The sequence below is a fragment of the Perissodus microlepis genome, chromosome 1 (assembly GCF_051167445.1).
Source record: "Perissodus microlepis isolate ML-2025 ecotype Zambia chromosome 1, ASM5116744v1, whole genome shotgun sequence".
In the NCBI taxonomy this organism is placed as follows: Eukaryota; Metazoa; Chordata; class Actinopteri; order Cichliformes; family Cichlidae; genus Perissodus; species Perissodus microlepis.
In genome coordinates, this window is record NC_140461.1 from 14,795,265 (window position 1) to 14,805,783 (window position 10,519).

The following is a 10,519-nucleotide window of genomic DNA, read 5'->3' on the forward strand; positions in this document are numbered from 1 at the left end:
GCAGACTTTCTTAAAGAGATAAATAACAAAGGGTTATTTGAGCTTGAAAAAATCTCACTGGTCCCAGTTAACTGTGTTTTGACCAAATGTAATCATCTTTTCCTGATACCAGCACAGCACCAAGGATTTCTTGTGTCATATTCACCAGGACATGAGAGCCAAGTCTCACAGGTCTCTCTACACTCACTTATTTTGACAATTTTTTTTGAAGGATTGTCTGAGTAAACTTTCACTGCAGCAGACACTGGGCCATGCAAAATGATAAAAGGTTTCCTGGGCCCAGGACTCTTTCTCTGGAAATTATATCACAGTTTTCAGTTGAGTTTTTATTTGACCACCATGCACATCTCCATTAAAGGTTTTGTGCAGCTTGCTTACAAATGCATTACAGTTATATTACATTTAATTTTCATTTAGATTGCAGCTGTTCTACTTTTTATTCCTGTAGCACCTTGGCAGTACTACCTTTATATATAAGGATGATAATTTGGGTGTTTTACTATACTACACAACGCAAAGACAAATACCTCAAAACTCACAAGTCACTTTTATGTCACATTGTAATACCATGATATCGAAGTCAGTTTCAGTTACAATAAATAGGATATCTTCTAAGTAAAAAAAAAAAAAATGTGTCCAAATAAATATTTAAACTGCAGGGTTTTTAATGATTAAGGGTTTTTTGATTAAGTTCCCAAAAAAAAACAAAACTAAAACAGCACTTCCACATTTTCATTAATAAAATAAAATAAAATAAATGCATATATTAACATTAAAATAAAAATATTTATAGATCATTTTTCATGGATTCTAATTCAAATGGTTGACTTTATCTGTAAGAAATCAGGACTGGTTTAAACTAACGGAAGAGCTCGATGACCGCGTGGATGACGGTTAGATCACATGCTCTGAGTTCATGTGATCAGTTCACGTGCTTTCAGGAGTAAATAAAAGCTGAAAGGGGCCGTTTTTAACGCCCAAATACTCTTTTGTACTCACGCTAGCCGGCTGAGGTTGGGGACCTGGGGCTGCGGAGCTGATCAAACTCATCAGTAGTTGAAAAACAAACTACCGGTAAGTATTTGCTGTTATTTATTGTTTTCTTCAGATTTTAGCCGCTACATTGTTTACACGGAGAGCTGACCGCTAGCTAAATCGGTCACATAAACTCAGAGAAAACAGGTTAAAAAAAGGCCAAGTATAGCTCATATTTTCATCACTAGCAGTCACAAATAACATGCTAAAAACCGATTTTGAGCTTCTGGGTGCCAGTTAGCTTATTTGATTGCATGGGTTGAATGTTGTTTATGACTGGGTGACCCGTTTTAGCTTCACGGTCAGATGTTTTGAAACGGGTGAAGCCATTTCCCCCCCAAAGAAACACACATGACTTATTCTTATCATTCGTTATTGATTATTCTGTGCGTTTTGGTATAGGCAGGCAGTATTTCAATAACATAAAAAGGGATTTTGGGGGGGGGTTTAAAATATTGTGTAATATAATCCTGAATTCAGTCGGGGAAATGGAAAGTGAAACTGTGTTTCATAAGAGCGTCCTTTGAGCCATCCTTTTTCTTTCAGAAAAAAATGGAAACAAATGAGATACTGAAGCTTTGTTTAGTTAGTTGTGAACATGTGAGCTGCAGACAGAGGCTCCCAGGTGGAGGGGATAACCAGAGAGAAGTGAAATTATTCTAAGCACTATAGCGGTGTATTGTTCAGAACAAAGAAAGGTTTACTTCAACTGTCACGTACCTCAAACACCTCAGCGTTATAGGAAGGAATAAGGAAGTGATCAAGAGTAAAGTATGTAGTCTGATATGTTTGTTACCACACCTTGTGGGCATAAAACTGTGTGACAATTTAAAGAAAAAACCCACAACGTTCGCTCCCCCACTAGTGTGTAGATCTGGTGGCTCAGTTATCGACAGGGAAAAACTACACAAACTAGTTGTAACTGAACACCTTTATACTATGATGAAATGTTATCCTATAATTTCCTTCCAGGAAAGCAATGCCCCTGTCAGATTGTTTGAATATGAAAAACATGGGTCGTATGCTTTGACCTCCAGTAAAATCTCGCTATGTCAACAGCCGTGGCAAGCTTTGGACCTGCACACTTTAAACAGTAGGAAATGAAAGACTATCTTTTGAAGGTGCACTAACTATTCCAGCAGCTTGGTAAAAGGACCTTAAGAAGGCCATAATTTTTTTTTTTTTTTAAGTTTAAGTAGACAAGAGGGAGCATAAATATTTTCAAATGATTGAATTGCCTTCAGAGGTTGGTTCTTATCTAAAAGGAAGATAAGAAACTGAAGAAAAGATTTAGAAACTAAAGTTCTCCTTTCTCCTGTATGTCTTTCGATGGCTTTGGCTTTGACTCATCAGTTTTTTTTGTCTTTCGCTTAAACCACAGAGGGGAACATTTATGGCCTCTTGGCCTTTAACAGTGTGTTAATATCAACGATAAACTGTCATCAAACTTAATGTGGAGGGTTTTCTTTGCATGAACAGAATTGTGCCTAAACAAAGGTCGCACTATGACTCAGCAGCTTAACTCATCTGTGGCATGAGTGCATTCACAGGTACTGACTTGGTACTTGGAAAAGACAGCTCAGCGGGTTTCTCATCCCGTTCCTCAAAAAAAAAAATCTTTTGGTAGAAAGAAACCACTTCTCTAGAGAATTAACCAAAAAACCATTTGGTGTCTTTCAAACATGTTCTACCATTCAAATATGTCTTGTCCTTAATGTGTGTGCGCGTGTTGTGCACACAGGGAATGGTTTCTTTAGCATAACAGTTATTGTTTTTATAGCACATGCACAAGAATTCAAAATAATCCAAAAACTTGAGGACACTCAGAAATCCCTCTGCACATGACCTGTAAACATGCTGTCCTTTATTGAGCAGCAAGGCAGTGCTTTGGTGTGATCTCAGAGCGACTGTGTCATTCTGCTACGGGAAACTGCCTGTTCTTACTTCCTTTTTAATTTTTTTTTTTTTTTTTCATAATCCATCATGTGATAGAAACCAGCTTCACAGAAATTCACATGTTCTGTTTCTCAAGCAGGCTTGTGGTTTTGTTTTTAAAACAGGACCTGTCTGAGCAGGTGTGGGGATTTCACGTATTCAACAACATAACTGACTTCTGTTTTCAATGGAATGTTTACTCTGGCTTACTGGCCAGTTAGATCATCTGATCCCAGAAGAAGCAGAGTGTCTGCACTGGTATTGATTTCTCTGGACTTCCTGCTATTACCGAGCACTCTCCACTCCTCTTTTTAGTAGGCTACGTTATCTGTCTGTAATGGAACTAATTTCGGCTCACACCATTACATTTTACTTTCTATAATGTGGCCTGTATTATTCACACACTGGAGCCATTTAGAGTTTCCTGTATCGTTGGTCCTGTCGTCTGTGCCATATGAACTGAAACCCAGAATCTTTAACAGTGGGGGGAGTGCAAAGGAATTTTTTTTCCTTTACCGCGTGGCTGCTTATCAAAATCGACTAAAATCGTTGAAATCATTGGAGCATTTGCTGAGGCAGCATCTTTAACCACTGAAGGGGACTTTGACTGACTCTAAGAGGTCTGTCTCCGCTCTCTCTGCATCATTTTTTCCCACGCGTAGCTTCAAGCAGCGTGATGGTGTTCAATCAGCTGTGACCTTTTAAGTGGTGATGTAGTTTCAGGAGTCTATCTTAAAGGGTGAATATCATACTGTGTGTAGCTGCAGCAGTGTATTGACTACAAATGTGAAAATCCAGCAGAGCTGGAGAACAGCTGAGGATTTTAAAATGCAAATAAACCTCTACTTCCTGTTTTTGAACTCTAGCTAGACTTGTGAATGTTAATAATTTCAAGGTAAAGCACATCTTTATGTTGTAGTCTCTTCACTGGTCAGGAAAATCAAAAGGCTCATTTAGCCAGTTACTGAAATGAAGTCTTTGTTTGTGACATGATGCAGTAACAGAATAAATTACCACAGCTAAACCAAACTTATTAACTTGTCTTTCAGGCAAGATGTGGCATGCAGCCTTCCTCCTGTTGGCTGCCAGCTTGTCAGTGAGCCTGGCCAGACCCCACCTCCATCCACTGTCTAGTGAGATGGTCAACCACATCAATAAATTGAATACTACCTGGAAGGTGAGTGAATTGTTTTTCAATTTATGACAGACCTCTGAGAGTAAAAGTGTTTGACTAAATCTCCTCCCTGTCTTGCAGGCTGGCCACAACTTCCATAACGTCGATTATAGTTATGTGCGCAAGCTGTGTGGTACAATGCTGAAGGGACCCAAACTGCCAGTCATGTGAGTCTTAGTCATATGTTCTGTGGTTGCGAAACAAGTCCTCTAACGATCCCTGACATCGGAATATTTCAACCTACGCTGATCACAGGATAGTTGGCTTGTTGTTATGGATGTCTGTAGGATGCAGGTCGATTCACATTAGCAGCTCTTGCATCACATACAAGTCTTCCTGCAGTCATTATGCTGCATTTTCTGATGTGTTTTCAGGGAGTTGAATAAGTTGAGTTGTGCTGCTTTGTGATGCAGATACAACTCTATGGCACTCGCTGCATATGAGTTCTTCTAGTTGGGATTAGGGATGGGTATTGATAATGTAGAGGCTAAGCCTACGCTTGAAGCCACTGAGGTGGTCGTTAACGGGGGTGACGCGATGTCATTGGTATGTATGAATTAAGTAAAAAGTCCAAAAACTCCAGCAGTACTTATCTTGTCCTTTTTGGTCTTTATTCCCATATCATCTTAACATAACAGCGCAGCGGTCACAAACTGTTTGCCTTCTTACAATTAATGACACACCTGACGCCGATTACGTGCGTCTACCTTAAATACCTTTACATGATCAAAACAGAAAAAGGTGACCTCTAGCGACCACATAAGGTATTAACCCAAGAATGGCTCCTACAGATAAGATTTTTCCGATTCCATTTTCGATTCTGTTTAACGATTCGATTCTTTATCGATTCTCTTATCGATTCTTTTTAAAAAAAAAAGAGAGAACACTAAGGTCGAATAGCTTAGAACCTTGTTTTATATCTTCTCTTTGAACAAGATAGAAATTTAGGAGTAACACGGCCTTACAAACCCAACAGTGAGATCTTAAGAGATCCAGCCTACGGCTCTTCAATGGGGTTTCACAGGGTCCCCGGGAAAAAAAAAATGCAAATGTAAAATAATAAAATAAATATTCTTCTGTAGCGATAACAAAGTATAACATAAATTATTCTGTAGCAATTACACAAGAATATCCAGTAATGTCCCTGCCTACAATTAAACACATTCACTTACCGAAAATCGGGGCATCTGCTGTGGCAAATGGGTTCAAGCCTTTTACCCCAAACTTAGTCACTGCTCGGTGACATTCGTCTATCCTGGCCTGAAAGGAGACGCTAACGGTAGACTGCAGCGAGAACTGCCAGCATCTGAGCCAGCCAGACTCTGTCTGTCTCTCTCATCATGGTCACCTAAGCGCACAGTAATGGCAGGTTTTGTAATAAGGCAGATCGCGCTAACATAATATGCACTGTTAGTTGATTATTTACCTGCCGCATTAACGGGAGAGGACGTGCAAACGTTACCGCTGCTGCTGGGTTGAGATTCACGAGTCCGGAGCGGAATTAAAAACATGACATTCATTTAAGGTTATCGTGTGTTTTGTGAGCAAATGCTTTTGCATATTCATAGTGTTTCCTCCCTTAAATGAAATATCTACTTTGCAAGTATTGCAAGTTGCCGTGAGCGTTTGAGCCGCCATGTTTCCTGCCAGGTAAATGACGCTCCGCAATGTGGTGACATCATTCGGGGGGACTGGCAAAAATGGCAAACAATTCCAAGGAATTGAAACGGTGGGAACCGGTTCTCAACAAGAACCAGTTTTCGATACCCATCCCTAGTTAGGATCGCCCGTGCCAAATCCAAAATGTTTCCAAAGAGTGTATGATCTGCTTTCAGGGCTGAGTTCTGGAAGGCATCTGACTTTTCTTGCATTTATATTTTATTGTGGTGTTGCTCGTCCAGAGTAGTACAGTCAACTTTAACCTCTGCAGTGCAGGGAACGGCTGTGATTGGCTCATGTAGGCACGTATTTAAGGCGGTGGTTTAGGGTGTGTTTAATTTGCTTTTGGTTGGATTGATGGAGCATGCATATTCAGTTTTGCACAATCATTAATTGTGCAGCCCTACTTTACTAAAACAATAGTAAGTAAAACTTCTGGTTTCCTCTGCAGGGTTCAATATGCTGGAGATTTGAAGCTGCCAAAAGAATTTGATGCTAGACAGCAGTGGCCCAACTGTCCCACTCTGAAAGAGATCAGAGACCAGGGCTCCTGTGGATCCTGCTGGGTGAGAAGCTGCTCAATGTCACCACATGTAGCTAGACTCTTCAAGAGCTCTGTAATCTGAAATTGCATAAGAAACTTAAAAAACTCATTAAGGAAGAGAATGGAGCTCAGCTCTTAGGACAAGAATGAAACCTTTGCTTTTCAAATTTTGCGATGATCTGTTTCCCTGCTTCATGTCTTTGTTGTTGTGGTTCCAGGCGTTTGGTGCTACAGAGGCCATCTCTGATCGCGTATGCATTCACAGCAATGGGAAGGTCAATGTGGAGATCTCCTCAGAGGATCTGCTGACCTGCTGTGACAGCTGTGGCATGGGGTGAGCAGTTCTTACCCATCAGATAACTGAAATCACTAAAATATTAAAGATCAAGATATTAAGATTATAATTATTTACCAGGATTACTGAACTTTTATAATTAAATATAATGAACCAAACTATGACATAAAAACCTTAATCTGGGGAAAAGAGCAGCAGATATAGATGATACAATTGGTATTAAGAGAAGGAAAGAAAGTTTGGTGCTCTTCTTAAATAAGTTCATTTTTAGTAAGTAATGTTTTGTTTTTGTGTGTGTGTTTTTTAGATGTAATGGTGGCTACCCTTCAGCTGCTTGGGACTTCTGGGCAAGTGAAGGGCTGGTCTCTGGAGGTCTCTATGATTCCCACATTGGTGAGTGTGTTTCTGATAGATTGATGCAGTTATGCGCATGTTAGGTGTGATTACAGTAGAGACACTATATCCTTGTGTCTGCAGGCTGCAGGCCCTACACCATCCCCCCCTGTGAGCACCATGTGAATGGCAGCAGACCTCCCTGCACTGGGGAGGGTGGTGACACACCAGAGTGTGTCCGCCAGTGTGAGTCTGGATACACACCAAGCTATACACTGGACAAGCACTATGGTAAGAGCAGCAGAAAGAAATGTATATTTATCATAAATAAGGTTTGTAATATTGTCTCAGTCTGCATAATTATGAGTAGTAACTGCAACGTAACAAAACAAATTGTTATTGAATTATAACAAATAGATATTATATGAAATCTGAAGGAACTCCTTATCCTGATATTCTACATGCAATATTTTATTATTATTTTTTTTTTTATGTTGGTGAACAAGGCTGTATGCACACATATCTTGACTCTGTGTGTTGCAGGTAAAACATCTTACAGCGTGCCATCAGACGAACAGCAGATTCAGTATGAGATCTACAAGAACGGCCCTGTAGAGGGAGCGTTTACAGTCTATGATGACTTTGTTCTATACAAGACTGGTAAGAACACATTAACTCATCACACATGTAATGGTCACCCTGCCTGCCATTTCACAAATTCACTTTTACTTTGTGGCTGAAGCATAAGCATATAGTGTGGGATTGTGTCCTCTTAACATTGATTTGAACTGAAGCTCCTCTTTGTTTAGCTCTTGCAGAGGTGTGTGTGAAAAGTTAACAGGCTTTCATGCTGGAAATCTCCAACTGCAGCTGGATGCAGTTTGATATTCTAGTATTTAAGGTGCCTTGAATGTGACTTAGTATGAATAGAGACACTAGTAGAATACACACCCAGTCTCTTCACTATATTGTACTAAAAAAAAAAAAACTTTAGGTGAGCTCTAATGGATTTGTTCTGTCTTATCCAGGTGTTTATCAACATGTGTCTGGTTCTGCTGTCGGTGGTCACGCCATCAAGATCCTGGGCTGGGGAGAGGAAAATGGCACTCCCTACTGGCTCTGTGCCAACTCCTGGAACACTGATTGGGGTGATAATGGTGAGCAGAGGCAGTTTAATACTGTTAACACACATAGTCATCATGCTATGCGAGGGGAGTCACTACTGAAGATACTACAGTATAATCCTGTAAAACGGAATGGGGAGTCTTATAGCTGAATCAACATTTTGTTCAGCATCACAAGGACTTGATCTTCATTAAGACAGATGTAGTATTTTTAATTATACATTATTTATATCAGGAGCACCCACTTCTTTATTTCACTTTATTTTACATGTAAAACAGACTGACTTCATGACACACCAAAGCTGAAACCCTGTTCGCTCTGGGGTTTGTGTTTTTTTTTTTTTTTTTTTTTTTTTTTTTTTTTTAAACAATAATCATTAAATGCTCTGAAAGGGGGTCTTGACGTCTTTAACTTTTGTTAACATCTTTTACAAATGTTTTCTTGACATTGTTCTAGCTCGTTTACACAACTCTACCAGTAAATGAGAAATTCTTCTCTTACAGTAAATTATAGTAATACTCCCTCACTCAAAATGGGTAAATGCTGCATGGTGGTGTTTATAGATGTTCACGTGGTTTCTTCAGTTTAGCAAATTGAAGTAAATTCTGTTTTTCTGATTTTCAGGATACTTTAAATTCCTGCGTGGTTCAGATCACTGTGGTATTGAATCTGAGATTGTGGCAGGGATTCCCAAATAAAAACTAAGGTAAGATGGTAAATAGATATGGATTTTATGTATGGGATTTTTTTTAAATTATTATTATTATTATTATTATTATTATTTTTAAGTATTTAAGTATTTATTTTTTAAGTACTTACATGCATAAGTCAGAAATGGATTCAGATTATCTTCTGCTGTCAGTTACATGTAGACCTGCATTGACTCAATGAAAGTCCAGCAGGCTGGTGTGCCAACTTTAAGAGTCATCCTTGCTTTAATTTCCCATTTTTCTCCTTTTGTACCTGCAGGTTTTCAGCTGTAGCATCATTACACTATCACTAGAGGGCGATGCACTCCACTGACCAGAAGACACGGCTGACAAAATTAACTGCTTTTAGTCCTTTTTAGCTAAAGCGCGCTGATCACTTTGCACACCGGCTTTAAAAACTAAAGCGAGGTGAATTTGCAGATGGGATGTGACAGAAATCTGATGAACCTGAGGAAAAAGTGCTGGAGTTGATGTTTTCACCTCTTAGACAAACAAATTTTATTTTAGACAGGCATTAGCATTTGGTTGCTTCAAAACAGGCTATTACTGTTGTAGAAGTGATTAAATGTATTTTGGCAGCATGGATTGTTTTAGAACAGCGCAATGTCATTTTGACGAATGTGTCTAATTTGTATTGATCACAGCTTTTATATTGAATTTATAATTTCTCAGTGCTACTCCATAATGTCAGGATGGACTGTCACAGGTGCCAGTTAGTGTTTTTAAACTTGGTTGGAAATTAAATGCAGTGTTGGCTGCCTGTTATAACTATAATATTGGCGCATAACTGTTATGTTTTGAAATAAAAATCTTGATTTCCACGTGTGTGTGTGGTAGCTATTACAAAATCTTTTTTCCTGGATTAAGCAGATAATAGAGAAACTTGAGCTATCACAAACGTAAAGTTTTGATGTTGTTAATTCTCAAGTGATTACACATGAAAATATGATGCATAACTTTCCCTCAGTAACTCTTAAATGATTTATTTTTTTAATGCAGTTATGACTCCCTGCATCTTGATTTTGGTTGTAATTTATATGCCAGAAAAGGCAACATCCAATTGATTAAAAATACAAAATTTGACAATCACATTTTCTGTCCCGCCAATGAATTTGAAGCAAAATGCTAAAATATTTGTGTAAAATACACACTTCTAGGACAAAATGTAAACCTAGTTGTTAAAGTTATTCCAAACCATTTAAAATACAAAACGGCTCTTGTTAACCAAACTGCCTGAAAAGTATATCAATTAAAGTAGGTAATAAAGGTGCTTCTTTCATATTTGTTCTGTTTACACATCTCTTTTAATTGTTAAATCACTTCTTTTAACATTTACATATATAAGATCACTGCACTGCAATTTGTCTCAGCATACATGAAATGCTCTTATCAAAACTTGTTTTCAAAAAGGGTGGCATGGCAAAAGTATTTTTTTTTTTCTTTAGTGTGTGTGTGGGTGGATTGAGTGTCACTAACCAACACAGCCCTGTTACTAACTTTACCAAAAGAATATGGATTCATTTCAATGTTTCCTTATGTGTACACATAAAACTACATTTAGCCTTCATTTTCAGTCCATTACTTTCCCGCAACTTGGATCATTTTCTGAGGAAAAACAACACTAGTACCAATTTGCAATCCTGTTGACATCCATATGAAACAAATATTGCATATATAAGTAAAAAGTATTAACATTTGTGGACCTGAAT

At 38.5% G+C, this 10,519-nt stretch overlaps 1 protein-coding gene across 1 annotated transcript; it reads left to right on the forward strand.

Moving 5' to 3' along the window:
* Positions 1-909: 909 nt before the first annotated feature.
* ctsba (cathepsin Ba) lies at positions 910-9,631 on the forward strand. The gene is made up of 11 exons (XM_084931320.1): positions 910-1,074; positions 4,020-4,147; positions 4,226-4,311; positions 6,255-6,369; positions 6,566-6,681; positions 6,950-7,035; positions 7,120-7,266; positions 7,519-7,635; positions 8,004-8,132; positions 8,725-8,806; positions 9,070-9,631. The coding sequence occupies exons 2-10, from the start codon at positions 4,025-4,027 to the stop codon at positions 8,796-8,798; spliced, it is 993 nt and encodes a 330-aa protein (XP_084787446.1). The 5' UTR covers positions 910-1,074; positions 4,020-4,024; the 3' UTR covers positions 8,799-8,806; positions 9,070-9,631.
* The last annotated feature ends 888 nt before the right edge of the window (positions 9,632-10,519 follow it).

Excerpts from the sequence above, each read along its gene's own strand:
- ctsba (XM_084931320.1), top strand. The coding sequence starts at position 4,025 with ATGTGGCATGCAGCCTTCCTCCTGTTGGCTGCCAGCTTGTCAGTGAGC. Across the intron at positions 4,148-4,225 it reads AATTGAATACTACCTGGAAG|GCTGGCCACAACTTCCATAA; the intron begins GTGAGTGAATTG and ends CCTGTCTTGCAG. Across the intron at positions 7,036-7,119 it reads TCTCTATGATTCCCACATTG|GCTGCAGGCCCTACACCATC; the intron begins GTGAGTGTGTTT and ends TTGTGTCTGCAG.